General features: G+C 41.5%; 2 protein-coding genes across 3 annotated transcripts; one reads left to right on the forward strand and one right to left on the reverse strand.

The window, feature by feature from the left end:
- Positions 1–658: 658 nt before the first annotated feature.
- On the forward strand, positions 659–23811 carry LOC307037407 (docking protein 1-like). Of its 2 annotated transcripts, XM_079678255.1 has the most exons (7): positions 659–768; positions 1964–2039; positions 15744–15877; positions 15964–16074; positions 16227–16296; positions 21176–21342; positions 21506–23811. In XM_079678255.1, the coding sequence occupies exons 1-7, from the start codon at positions 712–714 to the stop codon at positions 22427–22429; spliced, it is 1539 nt and encodes a 512-aa protein (XP_079534381.1). In that variant the 5' UTR covers positions 659–711; the 3' UTR covers positions 22430–23811. The 2 variants fall into 2 exon arrangements, with proteins under 2 accessions (XP_079534381.1, XP_079534382.1); XM_079678256.1 differs by lacking the exons at positions 659–768; positions 1964–2039 and adding an exon at positions 15030–15267.
- On the reverse strand, positions 10936–13515 carry LOC307037385 (uncharacterized protein). The gene is made up of 2 exons (XM_079678221.1): positions 12683–13515; positions 10936–12554 (listed from the first exon to the last, which is right to left on the reverse strand). The coding sequence occupies exons 1-2, from the start codon at positions 12983–12985 to the stop codon at positions 11034–11036; spliced, it is 1824 nt and encodes a 607-aa protein (XP_079534347.1). The 5' UTR covers positions 12986–13515; the 3' UTR covers positions 10936–11033.
- Positions 23812–24870: the final 1059 nt, after the last annotated feature.

The raw sequence follows: 24870 nt of genomic DNA on the forward strand, positions 1-24870 counted from the left end.
TTGTCAGGTGACCAACATATTTCCTTACGGTTTCTACCTTCATTGGACTGACCTCTCCAGCTTACATGTTCCAAGTCATTAGTAACTGTTTCAGTTTCTTGAATCCAGCCTGGGACCATTTGCCGCCTGTCATCCCCTCTATCTCCCTCTTTCAAACACAGACAATTAAATAAAGGCAGTGCTTTCCCAAAACAATTATTCAAAAAGAAAAACAAGTTGTTGTTTACTAGTTCTATTGCATTACCAATCTTCACATCAAGAGTAGTTTTGTGCTTTGCAGAAAATGTTTCAGCCTGCTGGAGTTGACCCTGTTAATCATCAGCCTTGTTAAAAGTCACCCTGAATACTGTACAAAACTGGACCAGAGTCTTTGTGGCCTTCACCGTCACACAGGTGGATCCGTAAACCAAACATTTAAGCGGATACATATTGCAGTTGAATTGGTTAATTCAGCCGATGATGGATGGTCGCAGTAGATGTCTCGGGGTTAAAGGTTTGGCAGGAACGAATCAGACCTGTGGTCTCAGAGCCGCCATGATGAAAGCGTGTGTGTGTTTGACTCACAGCTGCACCTCTACGTGTGTTTCAGGTGAGGATCATATTTCAAGAATGTCTCACTATGGGCACGCCCCTCTCTCTTTTTTCACCATACGAAAGAAAGAAGGAAACCTCATCGTCTTTCTAACCGATTTGAAGTATTTTTGTTTCCAGATGGACCCTGAGACCAAAGCAGGGAAGGCTTACCTCCAACCACACAAAGCTGGTAAAGTGAGTACATATGCAGATCATATCTGTTTCTCAGCCTGGGACAGCACATAGGATTAATTTTACTGCATGTTTACCAGCAGCGGGTAGTAATTTATTTGTGTTATGTTTACATTCTTAAAAATATAATCATATCCACCTCATAGGAGCGTGAAAACTGACTTGTTAAACGGTAATCCATCTGATTGGCTGATAATACTGCATTGTTTATTGCATCGTGTATTCAACAGACAGCCAGACAGCCATCGTGTATTCAGCAGTCCATATGTATCATTCTGTCCAAGTTGAATCAGATTACAGTTATCTGAAGGAACGAATGTGAGCCTTTCCCTGTAGCTAAGGAGAGTCCAGAGCCGGAATCCAAATGAACAAGTTGAAACAGAACTCAAGCTGCACATTCCTAAGCACCCCCGACACACAGCTCACACTCGCTGCGTTTCAGGGCAGAGGCACCTGATCCAGTGCCCAAACCTTAATCTTAAACTCAACCGTCTCACACATAGCCGGAAACTGGTAAAGAAATGTAAATATCCACTACATCACCTTGCAGTACATGAAACATGAGGTATATATGACTTGTGTTGAGTAATAATAATTGATGTATATGGTACTGTAACATTTGTCCCTTCACAGCAGTGATACATTCTGAAGGAAGACTGGGTAAGAGGTGATGTTTGTCCTCACAGTGGGACAGAGAGGACGGGACTCATGTGGATCTCCCTGTGTCACATGAGGGGGGGGGGTCGAAAGTCACTGATGAGCACATTCACAGAGAAAATCTATAGGTTGGGGACCCCTAACATATAACAGAAATATAAATTCACTTTGAACAAAATCTCTGTTAAACAATGAGTTATCTTTAAGAGAAAACATGGTCGCACCACATTACATTTTACAAGGACGCTTAGCTCTCCTCAATATTATTTTTAATATGAATGTATGCATCCTCAACATTCTAAATGTTAAAATAAAATGTTAATAGATATTGTTATTGTTTGCATTTTTATAATTTCCTGGGTGCTGTAGTCTGCAGGAGGAAAAGGTAGACTTGCAGGATGAGTAAAGTATGTAACCCAATGTATAATGTTACACTCCCTCATGAGGTAGAGTTATGACACGCTGTGCCACAGAGATGCTGGACTGTGGATCCTGAGCTGTCACAACCAGCATCTGCTTTCCCGTCTCTTTCTCCAAGCAGAAATGGAAGCCGGTGTGGTTGTCTCTGTTTCCTCCCTGCAGTGGGGGGGGTCGCCTTGAGATCCAGGATATGGGAGGTACACTTTCCTTTTTTACCTCTCTCACTGTTTGTCTCTTTGAAGTGAAATAGATTTCCAAGACATTGAGGCTCATTGAATACAGTAAACTCTGTCCGTGTGATACTAGAAGTCAAAGCAGACTTTTGATGGGGGGGGGGGGGGGGGGGGACATGTATTTGTATAGTAACATGGAATTGAGTTTTAAAATCATCATCAATCACCGTCAGGAAGGTGAAGAGGCAGTGGTGCTAACCTGTGTGGGACGCCCGTTGGTGTGGGTCCCCCAGGACGTGATGCCCACTGAGACAAGGGGGGGGGCGGGGGCGTTAGCACAGGAGGACTGCAGTCCAGACGCTGACAAGAGAGTGTCTAAGTGACTGCAATGATAAGAGCTGTGTGGATTAACAAGGAAGGAGAAGGAAGGAGCTTCACTTGTATCCCTCTCTTAAAACACACACACACACACACACACACACACACACACACACACACACACACACACACACACACACACACACACACACACACACACACACACACACACACACACACACACACCTTAAGACAGGGCTATTCAACTACACATTCAGTTGGGCCAGATTTTATAACTACAAAATTCAGCTGGGCCAGACATTCAGCGGCCTGTAAAAAGCGGGTTGTGACACATTTTAAACAAACACATATTACTGCGATGAAAAACATGCAATTTTTATTCATTGTTCATCTAACAAAGGTAGGTCAAAAAGTGCATAAAAACACAACAAATTAGCATTAATTTAACAGAATCTGAAAAAAAAGTGCACAGTTGTAGCATTACATTTGTTTGCTTTAGAAGTCAAATATTCAGGTTATTTTTTTTTAACCAAGCACATCACAAAGTGCATTTACTGAATACAATAATAGCAGTCTTAATACATTTCCTGACATAGAAAAAAAAAAGCTAAAGAGCAATGCAACACAAAGAGGTAAGTACTGTAGCAATACTATTTTTTCACTTTTCAAGTAATAACAAAAAAATCATACGTTTTGGTCACATTTGACCCAGACACATTACAAAGTGCATTTAAATGAATACAGAAAGAACTGTCAATTTACCCTTCAGTGCACAAACCCATAACAAGGGATACGGGTAACTATATGAATGAATACTACACTACACGTCTACTATAGTAAACTAGGTGCTTACTATCACCTCATTTGTGATTTGTCATCGCTGACTTTCTCAATGGGAGAAGGGACATTTTTTGTTTTGAACAAGAGCAGTGATTTTGGGCTCATAGGATATCAATGCAATCCTAAGACATTGGTGAAAAGTGCTGTCAGTCAGGGAGCAGCGAGTGCTACTTTTGATTGAGTTCATGTGCGAAAAGCTTGATTCACATGTGTATGTTGATCCAAACATACTGAGCACACAGATCGCTACTTTCTGAACGTTAGGGAACTGCCGTTTTTTGACATCACTCCAAAACTTCGCTGGCCCGTTAGTGCGCTGCATGTCAATAAGTTCCAGTGTATATTTCCCCTTGTCGATGCAGGGGACCACTTCCTTTGCTCTGGTTGATGCGTCCCCCTCTATTGCAACAGTGACGGGGTCTCTGGCAAAGCCCATCACCTCTGTGGGCAGAGCAAGTCCATCCAATCGACCGGCAAAGTTCTCTTTCAAACTCGCAATGAAATCTGTCATCACATCCGTGATTTGTGCCGGAGATGTGATGTGTTTGGGGAGCGTCGGAAAATGCAGCATCCGACCCGTGCTCAAGTCGGTCGCGAAAAGGTCCAGCTTGACTTGGATCTGCTCCACAAGATCAATTACCGTTTTGTCTCTGTTTACGCTTCAGAGTTGAGAGAGACATGTTTTAGAGTTGCTATCATAGGACCACCGTTACTAGCACCACTAGATGCACTTTCAAAAAACGTGCTGCGTTGTGGTTTGGTGGTTTCTATGCAACGCGGAGTGTTGCGTTCATGGTCTGTACTAGTGTAGGAATTTGGCTACGGGAGGCTGGGCCACTCGGGAGTTGGTTCTGGGCCGCATCTGGCCCGCGGGCCGCCAGTTGAATAGGCCTGCCTTAAGATATACAAATGAAAATGTTGACCTCTAGTGTTTGTTTCTATGTTTGGAACTTGAATGTAGCAGTGGTGTCAATTGATAGTAATTGCGTGAATCACAATAATGTAAGATTAATCATTATTAATCACCATGTTAAAATATCAGTATTAACTTGAATTTCGGGGGACAAATACACATGTGGTGTTGTGATGGAGAAATACATGACAAACTGGTATGAGAAATCAAAGGGTTTATTATAGCATGATACCTAATTGATCGGCATTAAGTACATTTTCCCACACTAAAGCACGGACAAAGACAACAGAGACTCCCCTCTGTATGATGTGCACTAACATATGCTCGTATGGCAGGATTCATACAGCAGCCCTATCTGTTCCTACAGTTTTTAGTTTATAATTACCATTTTCTTTGAAATATTTGATTGTCTTACGTTTTAAATGTTTAACAACTTCATCTATTTTGGAGAGGAGCAACAAGGAAAAGATGAAGTCTGGAGAGATGGCCTCAGTCATCTCTAGCTGGACTCACTGACAGCCAGGATCAACCAGGGGTCAAGTGATTCCATCAGAACCTCTTAAGATACAGGTGTTGTGTTGTGTTATGTGTCCAAAGTCCAGAGTGTGACAGAGTTCAGAGGGATTGGCTTTGTTTGCAGAGCAGGAGTGTGAGGGTGAAGGAATGGTTGAAGTTGCATAATATTCCCTGAGGGCTGCCTTTTCTCTTAGATCTCCAAAATAAAGTCAGCTTTATCAGAAAGAATCAGCATTTTCATTGAAATAAAGTTATAACAGTCCACTCACTGTAAGTATGCACATAAAAAAGACTCAGTGTATTTACCTGAAGTCCAATACATTTAATACTTGTGATTGATTTCAACAGTAACGCATAACAAAGTACTCCAAGATAACACATGTGGGTGTCTGGCCTTCAGGGAAGGTCTTCTCATCAGCATTTTGAGTCTCTTCAGGTTTAAAGTGAACTGGAGATGGAGATCAAAGTTTGCTGCATAGAGGTCCAGCCCCCCGCCGTAAAGCCAATGGAAATGCCCTGTTACTTGAATAGTGTGTGTATGGAGTGGAGGACTGAGAGTTAGACTAACAAATGGTTACAAACACTCGAATGACCAACAAGAAAATCCAATCATCACACACACACACACACACACACACACACACACACACACACACACACACACACACACACACACACACACACACACACACACACACACACACACACACACACACACACACACACACACACACACAGACACACACACACTTTTTTCCCACAGTTAAATGCAAATAAATGTTGATCTTTTATATAATTTCATTTTCTGGATTTCCTTATTGATATTCTTACTCTCACTGTTAAAATAAACCTACCATTAAAATTACAGACTGTTAATTTCATTGTAATTGGGTAAGCTTACAAAATATGCAGTGGATCAAATACTTATTTCCTCTATTGAATATATTTAAGAAGTACACCATAAGACAAGCACACGTTTCAGGTTTGGGCAATATTCCATCATCCTTTTAGAAATTGCCATTAAAGAGGGCCATTTCTAACATTTCCAATTTCCATTTTCTTGCAAACTTGCTAGAGAAGAGTGAAAACAAATACATGTGTAGCCTACTCAGTACATTATCCTGGCTGATAATGTGCTAAATGAAAATCATGATAATTTGATTAAAATTTAGGTCATGATTATTTATCGTGATTATTCATTGGTGTAAGTGAGACATTTTTATTCGTCATATTAAAATTAAAAGAGCACTGCTTTTACCACCACGTGATAAAATCCTGCTAACGTACTGCTGCACCTCTCTTTGAAACGGACACTACAATATTAATTGTAACTACTTTTATATTATGCGATATGTATTGCAATATGAGAAATTCCAGGAATAATTACAGAAGGTTCTGTGAATTCTGAAAGGCTCATCAACTCATTGCTATACGTTATATTGCTTCTTGTCATTGGTCAAGTTCACAACAGGCCAAGAAAAAGGTTGACGGCAGGTCAGGCCAGAACGAGCCTCCGGCCCCGAGGAAACGTCCACCTGAGGGCCGGTCAGAGAGGTCAAACTGTCAGAATGTCAGAATAGTGTCAGACCTTTTAGGCAAATACAATTTTCTTTTTAAATTGAGATAAATGAAGATGATGTGTTTGTAGTTAGTGATCTTAACCTCTTAAGCACTGAGCCTGTTTTTCAGGTTTCATGCTCCAAAATGCCACTAACACAGCAAAGACTATATCTTCACTTCTAAAAGGGGTAAATTAATAATCTTTTCTCTCAAAGCAAGGTTGAATCTGTGAGTTGGATGTAGAAGTGTCAGAATCAATCTAGATGTTTTTATTTTAAAGTAAATTCAGATGAAACATAGTAAAAACATGTAAATTATAATGTCCGCCTAAAAAAAACAATACTTATAGTGAAAACCACCCTTGAATGATGGGTTAGTAGACTAAAAGCTTTAGGAATCCAAACTATAACATATAATAAGTACCCTGTTTCAAGATTGATGCAAAACAAGAGAAATTTGACCTTTTTTAGAGAGGTTTAGAAAAATAAAGTCCAGGCGGACTCACCTCTGGATAATTTGGGAACCATCGGTTCCATTTGACCTTTTTCACTGTAAAAATAATTGTATTACTTTGAATTATCACTATAGGTATTAATTCCATCCAAATACAACTGTTGTGAAAAAATTAAAAAATTAAAAATTTAAAAAACATACTCTGTTATCCTCTTAGGCCCCACAATGCTAACAGTGAGCCTCTGGATTAGCCCCGAGCGAAAAATGCTAACCTATTATGCACCGGAAATCACTCCTAGCTCCCTTATTACTTATCCCAGCTGCACATCCAACACATCGTTTATGATCGTAAAGACACAGAATCTAACGGTGCCCACCTCAACACTGAAAGATACACACTTGCAACGTTATCAACAAAAACGTAAATCAAAAGAAGTGGCGCTAGGTAGCTACACAATGCTAACGTGGCTTACCTTTGTCTTTGTCTGATCTAAACTGATCTTCAATGGCATTAAAATGATAACAACGATGATGTAGTTAATCCATAGGTTAATATCCAATGTGGCTGTGTCCCCTTTGAAATGTTCTGATAATCTATAAGCAATAAAACTGCAATTCCGTTGTCTGCTGTGCGCTCTGTGCTCCGTGCGCTCTGGGTCCTGTAATTCCTGCTTCCTTACCTAGTAAACAATAAGTAAAGTCTGCTGTGTAAAGTGCTTACGCTGGCTGGCATTCTTCATACTTTACGCAGGATCATATCTCTGGAACCCATTGGTCGATTTGGGTGATTTACACCTTTTTCTTAACCAAAATATCCAATAGAATCAAGGGGTAGTTCCCAAATCCACGTAAACATTACCATAGAATTATATAATAGAGAAGCAAACAAAGCACATCTGAAGTGAATCACACACAGAAGTACAACATCGTCCCGTGATCCAGATGACCGGACAAACATTTGAAGCAGGGCAGGTGGCAACACTGGACTGTGACTGGATGAGAGATGGCAGAGGGAAGTGACGGGGCAGGAAGCGAGTTAGGAGACATGGAAGGAGTAGGCGGGAGTTATGGAAATGGAGAATGGGATATAGTGAGGAGGAATAAACGTAAAAAGCAAGGAAATACTAATTCGGATGAGAGTAATAGTGAGGGTGAAAGGAGAGAAAGAGTAGTATGAAATAGGCAACAGGAGTTCATGGTGGTTGTGAAACTTGCGAAAGAGGGAGCTTCGTTTGGCGAGTGGAACCCTATACGGTTAACTAAATCGATCAGTAAAGAAATCGGGGAGGTAATGAGTGCCAAAGTATTGAGGAATGGATCAATGTTGATCAAATGTAGGGATAGAGAGCAACAGGGGAGGGCAATAAAGATGAGTACAGTGGAGGGTAAGAAAGTGGAGTGTTCACTGTTTAGTGGTAAAAAGCTAGTCAGGGGAGTGGGGACAGGAATCCCCGTCAGAATTACAGCGGATGATGTGAAAGAGAATATAAAAAAATAAGTGATGTCAAACGCATGAAAGCAAACCGCAATGGGGTTAAAGAAGATAGTCTTTCGGTTCTGATCACCTTTGATGAGAAAAGGCTTCCGGAAAAAATACTTATTGGATATATGTGTTATTATGTGAGACCGTATGTTCCACCACCAATAAGATGTTTTAAATGTCAGAGATTTGGACATGTGGCGGCAGTGTGCAGAGGGAAACGAAGGTGTGGCAGATGTGGTGGAGATCATGAATACGGCAAATGTGAAGAAGGGGTAAAGCTGAAATGTTGCAATTGCGGAGGGGAGCATAGTTCAGCGTACCGTGGATGTGTGGTTAGCAAGAAAGCAGAAGAGGTGCAGCGAGTCAGGGTGACGCAGGGAGTAAGCTATGCAGAGGCAGCAAAGACAGTTTCAGGAGGAACGCAGGTTACAATGGAAAACAAGAATAAGAGCAAAGAAACAGAAAAAGTCCACAACTGTGTTAAGTTGAAGGAGGACACTCTGATAGTGAGTAAAACAGAGTTTGTATTGTTTATGGCAGAGATTATCAACTGTTCAGCGCAGACAAAAGCCGGAATGAAAGAATACAAATAATTGTCAGATCAGCTGAAAAGTACCTTGATGTGAAAGGGATGCAGTGGGAAAGTGTGAAAGATATACTAAATGATGACGTCCAACAATCTCAGACATGCAGTGGATCAACTTGATGGTGTTAGTTGTACTGCAGTGGAATGCCAGAAGTTTCATTGCAAATGGACAAGAGTTTAAAAAATATAATGACAATCTGGGTGAGAAACCTAATGTAATTTGTATTCAGGAAACATGGCTGAAACCACAACTGGATTTTATTGTGAATGGATATACTGCAGTTAGAAGAGATAGGGACTCTGGCAGAGGGGGAGGAGTTGCAACATTCATACAGAGTGGTGTAAGTTACAAAGTTATGCAGGTAAGTACAGATCCTGAAGCAATAGTTATAAGGGTATGGAATGATAGAGGACCTATAGATATAGTCAATTATTATAATCCGTGTCGGAAATTAGATCAAAGTATATTAGAGGATGTTGGGGGTTTACTGCAAGGAAAAGTCATTGGTGTGGGGATTTTAATTCACATAACTCACTATGGGGTAGCAGTAGCACAGATGCAAATGGTGCAGTAGTTTAGGAATTTATAGATGACCACGGGCTAGTGTGTATTAACACTGGGGAAGGAACAAGATATAATTGTACAAAGAATATAGAAACAGTACTCGATCTGACATTTGTGTCTAGTGATATAGCAGGTATAAGTACATGGAGTGTGGTAAAGCATACTACAGTGGGCAGTGATCATTATCCTGTAATGACTAAAGTTGGGACCAACATACGTTTTGAAAAGGAGAAGAAAATTCCTAGATGGAAATTGGGAAAGGCTAATTGGGATGCTTTCCAAGTTGTAAGTACGAATAGATGTAAAACACTTCAAGAGGAAAATGATGATGATATAAATACATTGAATGAGGAGCTTGTTAAGGTTATCATACATTCAGCTAAAGAAACAATTCCGGAAGTTGAAGGAGTTAGGCGCACCAAGAGTGTACCCTGGTGGAATGGTGAATGTAACAAATCCATTAAAGACAGAAATAAAGCATTCAGACAACTCAAATAACTCCATTCTCAGGAAGGTTTGAATCAGTATAAAAGGGCCCAGGCTATAGTGGGGAGGACGATACGAACGCAAAAACGCACTTTTTGGAGGCAATATTGCAATAGCATTGGAAGAGAAGTACAGCTTGCAGATGTTTGGGGCATGATTAGGAGAATGGGGGGAGTTCGAAGGAATTATGAGTTGCCAGTTTTGAGCAGAGGGGACATAATATCTGTCACAAACTTAGGAAAGGCGGAACTTCTAGCTCAGACATTTAAGAAAGTTCATAGTTCAGATAACCTTACAGAGGAAGCAAGGCAGTGCAGAGATAATACATTCATGGAAAACCCGAGAATATTGGATAGAGTAGAAGTGTTGGGGGATCAGGTGGACCTGCATTTTAGTATGTTTGAGTTGAGGAAAGCAATTATTAGTGCTCGTCAAACCACTCCTGGTAAAGATGGTGTTTGCTATAAAATGTTGGAATATATGACGGATAACTCTCTAGTCATTGTGTTAAGATTGTTTAATAGGGTGTGGGATTCTGGCCAACTTCCTTCGGTTTGGAAACAAGCGATAATAGTGCCCATCCTAAAGCCAGGGAAAGACCCTTCAGATCCATCTAGCGACAGACCTATTGCCCTAACATCGCATTTATGCAAAATCATGGAAAGAATGGTTACAGAAAGGTTGACATATATCTTAGAAAGTAAAGCTCTGTTATCACCATATCAATGTGGGTTCCGTAGGGGTCGGAATACAATGGATTCTATATTGTGCTTAGAATCAGACATCAGGAAAGCACAGACCAACAAGGAAGTAGTGATTGCAGTCTTCTTTGATATTGAAAAGGCTTATGACATGCTCTGGAAGGAAGGACTAGGGGAGACCAGGGATAGTTGCAACACTTTTGGGGCTTTTCCCCAATAAGTAAAAAACCATTTACAATTGGATAGCCATTTTGCTATATTATGCATTATCAATATGTCAGCTACTGAAACAATGTCTTTAAGATGTTTTTATGGAATAAGTACAGGTTGGAAAATGTATTTTAAAAAAAAAACTCAACTGTTACAACCGTCCTTGTGTACAGGGACAGTTGTAACCCATGCAGGCACAGTTGTAACATCTTAATAACGGTTACCCTTTTTCACACTATATGACAAAAAAATAGGGAAAGCTGTCAAATTCTAAGGCAACAAGATTTTAATGGGATTTCACACATCCTCCAACAAACAATGAAAAATGAACAGAACTTGAACAGAACTTAAAACAGAACACCAGAATTAATCAGATTCACAGTTGTGGCAGGTGTAAAAGGCACTTCCATCTGTGCAGTCCTTGTGTGCCCAGGCTTTACAGGAGCAACACTGCAGCCACATCTCCTTGGACCTGGAGTAGCTCTCCAGGCACACAATGCAGTATTGGGCCTCATCTTCATCAGATGAGGCCTGCATCTTCTGCTTCTTGTTGGGTATGGTTTTTTGGCCGAAATTGATTTTTGTCTTCGCTTTAGACTTCTTTGCGTTAGATCTTTTTTTCTCAGCCTCGAGTTGATCTTTCATCGGAGTGTCTGTGAGGACAGCGGTTTCTCTTCTTTTTCTCCCCTTTGTGGTCTGCTTCCTTGGTCCAGCTTTTGGATGTGGACGGATGGACAAGGGTGAGAAAGGCGTTGCAGAGGATGATGTCCCAGGCTCCACACATGGCCTGACAGGGGATGAGGCTGCGAGTAGAGGAGAGGAGGCTGTGAGTGGAGGAGAGGAGGCTGCGAGTGGAGGAGAGGAGGCTGCGAGTGTAAGAGAGGAGGCTGCGAGTGGAGGAGAGGATGCCACAGTTGGTGTTGGAGCTGCACTGGTAGAAGGTTCTGGTGGTGGGCGGTCTGTGACTTGGGATGGAGCAAAGTCGATATCATTGAAAATGTCTCTATTAAAAGGCCAAATTCCAGTGCACGCGAACCCTGCCTGGATATTTGATGGCGTTGCAGCCAGAGGAAGGGCACTTTTCACAATGCCCGGCAGATCGTAAATGGTCATTGTGGTTCCTGGATGAGTCTTCATCCAATTGTCACAGCGGCTGTTGATGTGCCTCTTCAGTGGCCCATATACAGTGCGATCTAAGGGCTGTAGTTTGTGAGAACAGTGGGGAGGAAAAGAGAGGAGGATGATCCCATGGCTCCTGCAAAAATTAATCCCCTCCACAGAAAGGTGGGAGGAGTGATTGTCCAGAATCAGCAGCACCTTTGACTCCTGTGAGCTCTTGGTATGGCTCTGGAAGTGCTTGAGGAAGACCAAAAAGTCTTCCTCTTGCATCCACCCAGACCCATTTGCTCTGCCAATACAGCCAGGAGGGCCATTGCTGGTGAAGAAGAGATGAAACTTCTTCCGGGGGAATATCATCATTGGGGGGATGGAATTCCCCAATGCATTTACAGCACATGCAAGTGTGACGAGAGTGCCCCGCTCTGCAGATGTCACACTGCCGACTTGTTTCGTCCCTTTTCTGGCAACAATCTTCCCAGGGTTTTGGACAGTTGTGACTCCGGTTTCGTCCATATTCCAAATTTCCTGTGTGACAAACTCATGCTTCGTCAGGACTGCAGACAGGTTGTCAAAAAACTTTTTCACATTTGTTCGGTTGAAGCTTGTAGCCCGTGAGAGACTGGTAGCCTGAGGTCTGCGTATGGAGAGGGTAGGGTGCCGCTTCAAAAACGATGTGAGCCAGTCAGCTCCGGCCATCTCTTTCTCTGCCCAGGTTTGAGGGAAGTTGCAGTTGTAGTTCTTTGCCAATTCATAGGCAAACTTCCGCACCTAAAATGAATATACATTGGAAAGTATTTCACTTGTCTGTTCACTATAGGCCTCAATATATTTGATCACTTACTTTTCTTTTGTTCAGTAGCCTATAGATAGCCTATTCTACCTTAATTATGACCTACCTCCTTTGAGCTGAGACCATAATATAGATCAGCTGCCTCCATCAGGTAGTCTCTCAATAGCATCTCCTGCTCTGTTGAGAACACCTTCTTTGGAGTCCAGTAGCCTACTCTTGGGGGTGTGTGTGATCCCTGACTCTCCAACCTCAGCCTCTTCTTATGGAACCGGTACAGGGTGACATGGCATATATCCAGGGACTTTGCCACTTCCCTGAATGATTTGCCATCCTGAACTTCACCTGAGGCCACCTGCAGCAGAGCAAGTGGCACTCCCCTGTCGGTCTTCCTCTGTCTGATACTTGGCATACTGTAAACACACACACACACTTTATGCCTACTGTACAGTATTTAATTCTGTTTATTTTTACAGGGACAATGCACACCAATCAATGCTTGAATGAACAATTGATCATTCAAGCAAATGAGCCATCATTGTAAATGTGCCATGTTACAACCGTCCCGTTACAACCGTCCCAGAACCACCAGTCTTGCTTCACCCCCTGTGAACCTGCCTGATTGCTGGCTTGACCCATATTTAGCTAGCTATATTTGTAGCTTACAAAACAGTTATTCTAATAATACTAGTTTGGATTCCTAGACATTTTGAACTCAAGACAGTATCCAAAAAATACCTCATATCATTTTAGTTAATATTTGACCTCAGAAACACACTTTTGCTGATAACTTACGTGAGATATTCAAACGTGGCTCCTTTTTATTTCGGCGATCTTACCATCTAACTGCGCATGTGCAGAGTGAGTGTCATCACTCTAGCTTGTTTATGATTGGAGATATTGAGGGTGTTACAACCAACCCGTGTTTCAACTGTACCGGGTCTCCCCTACTAATCAAGTTAAAATCATTGGGAATTGGTGGTAAAGCATATAATTGGGTTATGAATTTTTTACGGGACAGGAAAATACAAGTAAGAGTAGGTGCAGAATATTCAAGTGTGTATGATGTGGAAAATGGTACTCCGCAAGGTAGTGTGTGTAGTCCGTTGCTGTTCAATATAATGATACATGACATTTTTAATCAAGTTCATCCAAGTGTGGGAAAATCTTTGTATGCAGATGATGGGGCTTTGTGGGCAAAAGGCCGCAATGTAGCACATGTTGGAAAGAAAATACAAGCTGCAATAGTTGAAGTGGAGAAATGGTTAAATAAATGGGGATTCAAACTGTCAGTAGCTAAGACGCAGGTCATTTGTTTTACAAAACGGCATAACATTGCTCCTGTATCATTAAAATTGTATGAGCAACCTCTTGAACAGGTAAATACAATAAGATTTCTTGGTGTTTGGTTTGATGGAAAGCTAACGTGGAGCAATCATATTGGAAAAGTTCAGAGTAAATGTAAAAAGGTCAACAATGTACTTCGGTGTTTGGTGGGACAGGAGTGGGGAGCGAGTAGGTCATCACTACTGAACATATATTGGGCACTCATGAGACCTGTATTCGATTATGGGTGTATAGCGTTCATGGCAGCAGCAGAATCAAACCTTAAAAAGCTGGATGTCCTACAAGCTCAGGCCCTGAGGATTTGTAGTGGAGCTTTTAAAACATTAGGCAGATCTTCATCTAGAATGGACATAATAAATGAAATATTTTAATTTTATATAAAATGCAAATCAAAGGCATAGCAACTCGTTTCATCTGGGTTCCTGCTCATGTTGGTGTGGAGGGTAATGAACAGGTGGATATTCTGGCCAAACAAACACTCAGAATTACGAATATAGACATTGAAGTTCCGCTCAGCAAAGCGGAGGTTAAAACATTCATACATATATATGCGCAAACAACATGGCAAGATCATTGGGACCTTAGTGACACAGGAAGACATCTTTATAACATTCAAAGGTATGTGGTTGATGGAAGGAAGGTGGGGTTTAAAAGAAGGGAGGAAAATGTAATTTCTCGGATGAGAATAGGTCACACAGGTCTCAATCATACATTAAGGGTAATAGGAAAGCATCCAACCGGAAAGTGTACACACTGTAGCCAGCCAGAAACGGTTGAACATGTTTTGCTGCTTTGCAGGAAATGTAGTATTCAGAGAAATGTGCTTTGCCGAACACTGAAGAAAGCAAAATACATTGACTTTTCGCTATCAGGGCTGTTAGGGAAAACATCAGGCAATATGTATTGTGAGCTTATTACGTTTCTTAGAGAAATTGATACATTTAAGATAATCTAGAGTTTTGGTTTTATTTATTTTATAGTTTTTTGTTTGTTTTATTTTGTTTATTGTTTTCTGCATAGTCTCTTGTCCATACTCCAGTCCAGTTGGTGGCGGTAATGAGCCTAAAATGTGGTTTGCCAACCGCCAATAAACATTAAAGAAGAAGAAGAAGAAGAAGAAGAAGAAGAAGAAGAAGAAGAAGAAGAAGAAGAAGAAGAAGAAGAAGAAGAAGAACAACAACATCTGAAAGTACAAGCCTGGACGGCAAAACTTTATACCCAGTATATTGCCATAAATATGATGGTGGATTATCAGTAAAACATTCTACGTGACACAAAGACATTGGATTAACCTTGAGCGGCGTTTTTATTCCGGTGAACACAACTTTTGACCACAAATCAAAAAAGGTAAAACGTAATTATTGTAATATTTTTTAAACCGGATGTTGCTTACTTTCTCTTTTCTGGCTGATAGCTCCGCAATTAGGGGTCCTACAGTGATGACATTACATGTGTGGAATCTGTGGAGTCTCAGCTTTAATCAGATATCTTGTTTGTGCAGTGACGATAAGTAATAAGTACATTGCTACCGTGAGTGCTGTGCAAAAGTCCGTTAGCATTAGTTAGCATTTTTTCGCTCCATGCTAATTCAAAGGCTTGGTATTACTGTTGTGTTTCTTTCAGCTAAAAATGGTTCGTATTGTTAGTTAGCTGAGTTTCTTATCGTTAAAAGGGTATGGAACATTAATAGTTTCATAAATGTTAAGAAGCCCTGAGACATAGTCTCGTAAAAAAACGGTAGGGGGGGTCCACTGGGGGGACCCTCGTACTTAAGAGGTTAATATAGTAATCCTGGGTCTGTTTGAACATTGTCTGTCCTGCAGGTGCTGGAGGCGAACATGTGGCTGGTGTCGGGAGACACCACCAGCCTCATGGGGACAGGAAGCTGAAGGTGGTCCAACTGTCCGAGCTGATCAGTGTCCTCAGACTCCCCCCCAACGCTGAGGCCTGTCCCATGGTCAGCCTCTCTGATGGTGTATAATGTTTGCATGTATCAGTGTTATTGAAATACATCCTTAAAGCCACTGTCTGTGCTGTTTGCAGGAGAACATGTCAGCATTTTGTGTGGAGACGCGGGACAGGACCATGGTGTTTGCTGTGCTCAAAGACGATTGCGTTGAGTGGGTCGAAAAACTTTGTCCCAGCACGTTTCAGGTTAGAGCCAAACCCAAATGATAACATGTGTTAGTGCCTTAATCATTTTTAACTGAGGCCATAAGTACCCATATTTTCTAGCTAGTATATAAATAACTTTGTATACATTGTCTGCCTGTTTTTCCCCTCTATGCTTCCCTCTACTATCTCAGAAAGGTGACGGCACAGGTTCTACTCAGATTGAAATGGAGGAGAACCAGATATACGTCTCAGTAGATGAAGGTAAGTCTTCTGTTCCTATGCTTGCTATCTTCTCCTCTTCTTGTAAGACTGTGGCCTGGGTCCTCCGTAGAGGAATGTTTCATAATGAAAACAGGCTTTGTAAAAAGTTTAATGTTGGACATGATAATGGTGCGATAAAAAGCCCATAGATTGAACTTAGACATGATCAGTCTTATGAAAGAAAAATGAACCACTGTGTTGTTAAACATATCACTTCACTCCCCTGTAAAATCTTTGTTATCAGGAGTCTAACATTAATGCACACGCAGCTTTGCAGAATTACTGAGCGATCTGATTTCAGATTTTCAATAGGGGGTAGAAATGGGTGAGTCCTGATTCATCCGGATCATTAACCCGGATCCTAGTAATGACCTGGGAGTGACGAGTCTCCCCTCTCCATTAACCCGAGTCCTTTGAGTCTTACACCTGGTGGCGTACAAATTAAATCTATAACTTGCTCCACTCTTTACTCCTTATAACATGTAAAATCACATTACAACGTACCAAAGTCCATCTGCCTTTAGCAAGTAGGATAGCTGCCAGAAATGATCGTTTGGCTCAGGGGACGCGGATCAGTGAAACTTCCTGCAGACTCGTGCGGACTCAGAGCCGTAACCGTAGCAGATCCAGAGATCCAGACTCAACATGCACGAGTCAACAGCAGACTCAGATTCGGAGAGCGAACTGAATGAGTGGATTCATCCACACAGCGCGAAACAGCAAACGGTTTCAGACTCGTCATGGTTTTCAGACTCAGTGAGTAACTAAAGGAAAACACTCACAACACAGGGGCGAGAAAATAAGATTTAAATAACAGAAGTAAACAAAGGATGGTCACAAAAATGTAGAGGGGGGAGTTCATTGAGGCTGAAAGCTTTGACAAACAGATGTGTTTTGAGTCCTTTTTTGAGTCAGCGGTCCTGATTTCAAGGGGGAGGGCGTTCCAGAGGGTGGGGGCCACGACGCTGAAAGCCCTGTTGCCAGAGGTTTTTTTGTTAGGTGTGGGGGATGGAGAGCTGACCTGTATCAGAGGACCGCAGCTGTCGGGAGGGGGGAGGAGTTTGTAGAGGATGCAGGACTTGACTAGGAGCCAGTGGAGGTGACAGAGGGTGGGGGTGCTGCAGGGCTTGGTATGAGGGAGGACCCTAGCAGCAGAGTTCTGCACATGCTGGAGTCCAGGTAGTTGATACTGAGCCTGGCCCAGTTCCGCCAATAAAGGACTTTGAATTCAAAGAATGGTCTTCTGCATTTGGGTCCTATGTACTCTGCCCTCCAGTCGTGACAAAAACAGAACCAATCCATGACTTTATCTTTCTTCAGCACCAGCCACGTCGATTTTCCAGGATTGAACCTCATGCTTGCCCATCAGGCAATCAATTCCTTGCAGAATCTTCCAGCTTGAGTCGATGGTGAAAGGCAGGTCATCCATAAGGGCCTTCATTGGTGTTCCAGATTACTTTCAGGATCTTCCACAGCTGTCTTGGTAACAACGGACAGTTCTTGTTGACCTTGTACAGGACTGGAATTGTGCCTGGCGCTGAGCCAGATCTTGATTTCCTCACAACATCCTGGAACTCTTTAAGGCGTGGCTCTTAGCTTTCGAACTTCTTGATCAATCAGGATATAGCACTGACCCAGCTCGGGGTCACTGTAGGTGAGAAATGTTTTCATCGTCTGAATATCGCATTAAAGGTGTCATATTTTAAAAGCCAAGACTTTGTGGTTTTAAATCAACCAAAACCGTTGATACCCACCTCCAAGGTACATCATCTTACCTCTAATGAGTTTGGCAAGAATCTTATACTAGTGATGTGTCGGTCGCGAACGAGCCGGTTCTTTTTTTTTTTTGCGGAGGGATCGAGATCGGCATGAAGGCACATTATGCAATGTGCAATGTGCACATTATCCTGCTTATTACATGGCCACATTCTCAACAAAGTAACGACATAACTCCCAATATTAATTGAAATGCTTTTATGGATTTAAAAAATAGTTGTATGTATTTATTTAATTTGACATGCATCCGCTAAAGAAAAATAGTCCGTTGTTACTGTTTGAACTAACGTAGCAACGGCAGGAACTGCTTCGATAGTGCTTTTGAGGAGCTTTTTGATTACAGATTTGAAAACATCGTTGCTTGCTTTAAAAGTAGCACAATTCATTATGTCAAACCTTGGGAAGTATCTAGATATCCCTGCCCTAATGCCAAAGTAAATATCAACTGAATATGTGTCGCCGTTTGATGTCTATGTCTGGACCGCTGCGTAAAAAGGAGGGTTTCTGCCCCGTTGCTTCTCTTCTTACTTCTATAAGTATAAAACACGGAGGAGGGAGATCTCTTTTTCTCCTCCTCTTCTGAGACCCCAGCAGCTGATCTCAGAGCACGCTCCCGTCTCCTGCAGGGGGGCGTGGTCAGCTGCAGCTCACAGAATCGGCCTTTTCTTTAAATATAATTTTAAAATGTCGATACAGTAGCCCCTTTTTAAAAATATTTTTTATAGGTGTTGCTATCTGTTTTGTGTAGCGTGGTTCTACAAGCAAGTCAGTGCATTCTTTGGGTGGTATCAGAGAGTTACAAGGGTCTGTAAATGCAATGAAAACATTTGGCCACAGCAAATCATTTATATTAAACATGTAATTTTTACTTTTGAATACTTCAGTACAAAGGATGTTTTGATTAATTTAAGTGATATATATGTACACATAGGCCTATACACATCAAAACAGGGCTACATTTGATTTAATTATAAAAGGTATAATGTGCTAAACTGAAGAGCCGTTTGGGAGCCGAAAGAGCCGGTTCTTCTTGGTGAGCCGAGCCAAATGATCCGGCTCACCAAGAAGTGCCGGAATTCCCATCACTATCTTATACTTTAATACCGTTAACTTTGGTTACTTGTTTTCACAATACCTGCATTCATGCCAGTTGCCAGTTACCCAATGTTGCTATTAGGCTTGGGCGGTATGACGGTATTACGGTATACCAGGGTATTTCGAAATACCGTCGGTATGATTTTCAATACCGTGACGTCACAGACATTGCGCCAAATCATAGATGCGTTTCATTCTATTACACTGACATGGAGTTTTGACAGGGACGACATTGGTTGTAATGCACAGCACGCGCCAGCAGAGGGCAGGGGAGGGCAGTCCGTCTTTCCCGCTCTCAGAGCTCAGCACAGAGCTGAGCTGAGCAAGATGGCGGCAGCATTTGCCGGCCCCGAACTCGGACAACTAGTAAAAAAGAAAAATGCCTCTGCGCCTGTTTGGGACTATTTTGGGTTTACTCGTCGCCAGTGACTTCATCCAGCACAACGAGAGACGGAGGCACTTCTTTGGGAATGTTTAAGACGGGGTGAGTGAGTGTTGACATTTTTTAATCCTATGCAACTGGTTGATTGTTTTGTAGTCGAGGTCGGACGGTTTTAAAAACGAAAGCATTTACGTGCTAAACATTCACGCGAGTAATCCAATGAATCAAATGGAAATAAGGTTTTTAACACATGCACGGAATAATATTGCCAAACTAGTTAGTGAATATAGCAAACTTTATTCAATAAGTGTTAGAATTTAAAATCAATGTTTTAATGGGGAAATGTAGTTTAAACATGCCGTCAGTTTTAATGCTCTTTTATACTGAAAAACCAGAAATTCTTGTGCACAAGCAGTTAAGCTTTTATTCTGAAAATCCTTCATCTACGCATGTAGCATGTGTCTAATATACGATTTCCTAAAGAGGTGAATTTAGTAGCAAAATGATATGGAGTGGTGCAAACCAAAGCCTACTGATTTAACACTACAACTATAGATGTCGAGATACTACCATGCTGAATATTAAATGAAGGTACAGTTTATTTGAATACATTATTGTTTACAGACGAGAGTAGCATGTGACAACATCCGGAAACCAAACGAGCCGAGAAGTATTTTTTAGAGTATTGATTACAGCGTTTAGAATGTGTTAAATGAAAAGTGATGAAAGAGAATATGAGGAGAAAAGGCGTGTTGAGCATATATTGGATGTGAAAGGAGCCAATCCTCTGTTTAAATGCAACAACGGACATTGGAGACGAGGCGAGCCGGCTGGCGGGGAGGAGCAAGCAGAGGATATATAACAGCACCGGAGGAGAGATCAAACTCTTGACTTCCCTAACAAGGAGCGGATCACAGCTGTTTGTCTGACTAAACAATATCATGCTTGTGACCAACCTGCGCCTTTTTTAATTAAAGTACCGAATTGAACTTTCACAGAGACTCCATTTAGTCTCCTTTTAAAGCTTCTCTCCTGGACGGGAGAATAACGAACACAGTTTACATAAGTCAAGTATTTACTCCCGGAAAATCTTTATGTATGATGATATATTGTTAACTTAGCTCACTATGGAAACAACGTCGGACATCTACAAACGCGTCCTGTATCCGATCTCAAAATGTGCCATTTGCACAATGTGTCATGTATGCAGCCCTTGTTTTGCACTTGCGTGCACGTCGCGGCACTTTGCGAGCGTCTACCGGCTCGGGCTGCATTTTACACCGAACATATAATATACCGTTCGAAACCTCTATTTGCTGCCGTAACGCCACCTCACTCAAGTCGACCCAAGTCATACCGTCAGTGGCGGCTGATGGAAAATATCTTTGGTGGGGCTGGCTGTTGATATAGTGAGTAAAAAAATGTTTGGGGGGAGAAATTACCCCTTAAATTGGGACTGATACCGTCATATACCGTATACCACGGTATGATGTCAGCAAGGTATGACGGTATGAAAAAAATGATACCGCCCATGCTTAGTTGCTATATATTTACTGTAATAAATAATATTTGATTTGTTGAAGAGCAATGACAAAGAATATTTCCTCTTTTTGTTTCCATCCTCAGAGTTCTGGGTGACGGTTCAGAGGACTGACGCGGCGTGGCGCTGCGGCCTGAAGGGAGCGTATTGGCTGCAGGTGGGGCGAGAGGCACTCCTACTGAGGGAAACAGAGAAGAAGAACACTGTTAGAGAATGGCCCTACGAACTGCTGAGACGATATGGAAAAGATAAGGCAAGGGTCTCAGGATCATAAACAATCCTTACGTTACCTTTAACAACTCACAGGGTGTCGATTAAATTATACAATTACACTTACAATAAGAAGAGGTGTGTTTTATTTGTTTGCTTTGCTTTCACATGAAAATGCTAAAAACATGCTTGTGTTTTCTTACCAGCTGGCCTTAACCATTGAAGCAGGTAGACGCTGTAAATCCGGTCCAGGAACATTCAGCTTTGAGACACAGCAGGCTGAGAAAATATTCTCCCTGATTCAGAGTACCATCAAATCGAAGACTTCAACGGTGCCTCTCAGCAACCGAAACCAAGAGGGGGAGAAAGTTATCGTGACCCGCATAGGGGCTCATTCCCCTCTCCTCAAAATACCAGATGGGACCTTTATGGCTGCCATTGTGGAGAACAAAGTGAGGGCACAGGAAAGTAAATCTGCTGCTTCAGAAGGGAGCGCACATGCCCAGGGAGATTTGGTTTGTTCATCAGAGAGCTTGTCAGTGCAGCCAGCTCCTATCACACTGATGCCCCTTCCACTGGTACCCACACCTAACAGTCACTGCGGAGCTCCACTTGGTGGCCAATCAGAAGCTGTATATGCTGACCCTGCTGACTGCATGCAATCTGTACCAAAAATGCCATCGGCAACGGCTCTGTATGTAGACCCTGCATGTGTGTTACCCCTCAAACCCCCAGGTTTAAGAGAATCTGTCACCCCCATTAACTCCTCTGCTAGAAAGCCATGCTTTACCACCCATCAACCAGAGTCTGTTTACTCAGAGGTGTACGACAAAATCAGTCTGGTCCAGGATACTGTCACTCAGCGCAAAGGAACACGTATACCTTTTACAGATGATGAACCCATTTATGCTGAGCCAATAAGTAAGAAGGAGGCAGTGTCTCATAAAAATGAAAGCAAACCTGACCCATATGCCCACCTTTATGCTCAAGTCTGCAAAACAAAAACACCATTTAGTCTTTCTTCATCCTGTAACACCACCCCTTCCTGCTCTGTGTCCTCTTCCTCTCTTACTGACAGTATGAGCACAGAAAATGATGATATCATATACGAAAACCTGGGCATCATTTGATAAGTTATTGTAGCTTTATACTCAAATGCAGTGGCGAACCGTGTCTATCACAACTGGACCTTCTGTAGACACACCCCCCCCCCCCCCCCCCGCGGTATTATAATGTCCGTCTTTTCACTGTATTGTCGTCTTGAAAAGGGTACTCACAACAATTCCGCAACAACTTCATCTTCATCTGTTGCACTTGTTATTTCAACGTTAAAAACAATAAAACGGCATGAATTGCTTCGTCACATTCATCTGTTCATCTATCTCGAGCCAGTTAACTAGCGGGGCCTTCTAGAGTACCCTGGAACCGAGGGAAACTGAAAGAATACGCCCATTGGCTACAAATCAATATATGATTGGTTGATCAAACTGTCAGTCCAAACGTACGCTCTCATTCATTGCAACGGCCAGGGCGTTCTACTGTATCAAGGATGTAGAATACCTTGGTTGAAGGATATTCTAACCAGAGAACCAGAACAAGATCTGATTGGTTGCTTTCTTTTCTAAGACAAAACCACTGAATGCGTAGTGCATGGTCCGAGAAGGACAAACAAAGCAACGTAGCACTGTAATATTACAGATCAACAACACAGATACGATTCTCATTTATTCATTTTACATACATTTTATTTCATTTTATTTATATAATTAAATCGATTTTTTGTTTGTTTTATCTGAGTGTTCGAGGGTATTCTCTGAATACCTTGAAGGCCCTGACGGTTCGCCACTGCTCAAATGCCAAAACAACATCTATGTAGCCTGACATATTTTTGTCCAATGACTGCCAGAGACCATGGGAGTTGAAAAACACTGCAACTTGTTTGCATTCTAATGCCTGGCTGCACTTCCTGTGGTGTGTATACTGTATACAAACTATTATTTAATATTTCTGAAGAAAAAAGGGGGCTGCGAAACCATTCAACCCACAATGCAACTCTGTCGCTGACAGTTGGGTGTGATACATGTAGCAGCTAAGAGCCTGGAACATCTAGCATGCAGCAGAGATGGGCAGCGGGCAACAGAGGTCACTATAGTCAGGATGTTTTAACCCAGTGAAACAGGATAGCATTTTGTAATGCCATAGATTTCAAAGTATATTATAAGTAAATGTTTTCTGATGATGTTCTGTTGAGATGAGACATTTTACAATGAAAAAGTTGGATTGTTTTAAATAAACTTTGTATATTGGTGTATAAATATTTCCGTATAAATGTGGATTTCCGTAGTTTGGGTTCAAAGTAGAACCACTAACACACCAATACTATTTACACTGAATATAATGTGAAAAAATCCAACCCATTGTTCACAGTCTATAATTAACAATAAAAAAAAACAACACAATTTTCTCATGAATGAAAAGTTAATAATAAAATAATAATAATAACACCATAAAATGAAGTGTTGGTTGGTTCAATAAATTCAGTGGTTACAGCCTTACTCAGTCTGCTATGACCAGTATCCCATCGATTTTGCTCTTTAAAATGTATGTCTTTTCTGAGTCAGTAGTTTCATTTCATTCAGTTTGTACTATTATCCAACTTTCACTTGTAGCTGACGGTGGCTGTGGGTAATACGGTCGGATAAAGCGCTATATAAATACAGCCAATTCACTTGTGGCAGCTAAAGTTATATCATTTTTTAAATTAAAAAAATAATAATAATGTATCTACATACAGTATTTAAAACCAATTTAAATTACTTCTTGCAAATCGTCAATGTTCCAATTGTATTCCGTTGGAGTCTCTGCCGGCTTAATATCCAGAGTGCTATTCATAAACAATTAACAGTTGCAACATATTGTAGATTTAACAAATTCGGACATACTGTGCCTATCAGAGACATATCTACACACAATTCCCCTACAGATATGCTAAATGTGCACTCCTATGTTACTTCACATGAAAATAAGAACTCAATGGTGCTCTAGGAGGAGATTCAGGTGATAAGGTGTGGGGGGGGGGTTACCTTGGTTGCTGATTGGCTAATGGTTACACAACAAAACATCGTTATGACATCATAAAGTGGCCAATCTCAGCTCATTTTCAGAAAGGTTTTTATTAGGGCTGTCAAACGATTACAATTTTTAATCAGATTAATCACAGCTTAAAAATTAATTATGATTAATCACCATTCGAACTATGTCCAAAATATGCCATTTATTTTTGTATATTGTTGTGGGAATGGAAAGATAAATGAAAGAAGGCGGATATATCCATTTAACATACAATATGTATGTTCATTATAACATTGTTCTGTGTGTCAAAATGAAAGACAGCCCACACACCTATCAATCATCAAACCGTGGGGTCTTATTTCATTACGTGTTGATTTCTATCAACACGTAATGTTGTATCGATGTATATAGAGATGCACTACCGCAAAAGTAGTCTCCGTCAGGACTTCCTGCAACAACACCACGCCGTTATCTTGATTCTGATTGGCCAGAAGACATT

This window comes from Notothenia rossii, assembly GCF_949606895.1.
Source record: "Notothenia rossii genome assembly, chromosome: 1".
Classification (NCBI taxonomy): Eukaryota; Metazoa; Chordata; class Actinopteri; order Perciformes; family Nototheniidae; genus Notothenia; species Notothenia rossii.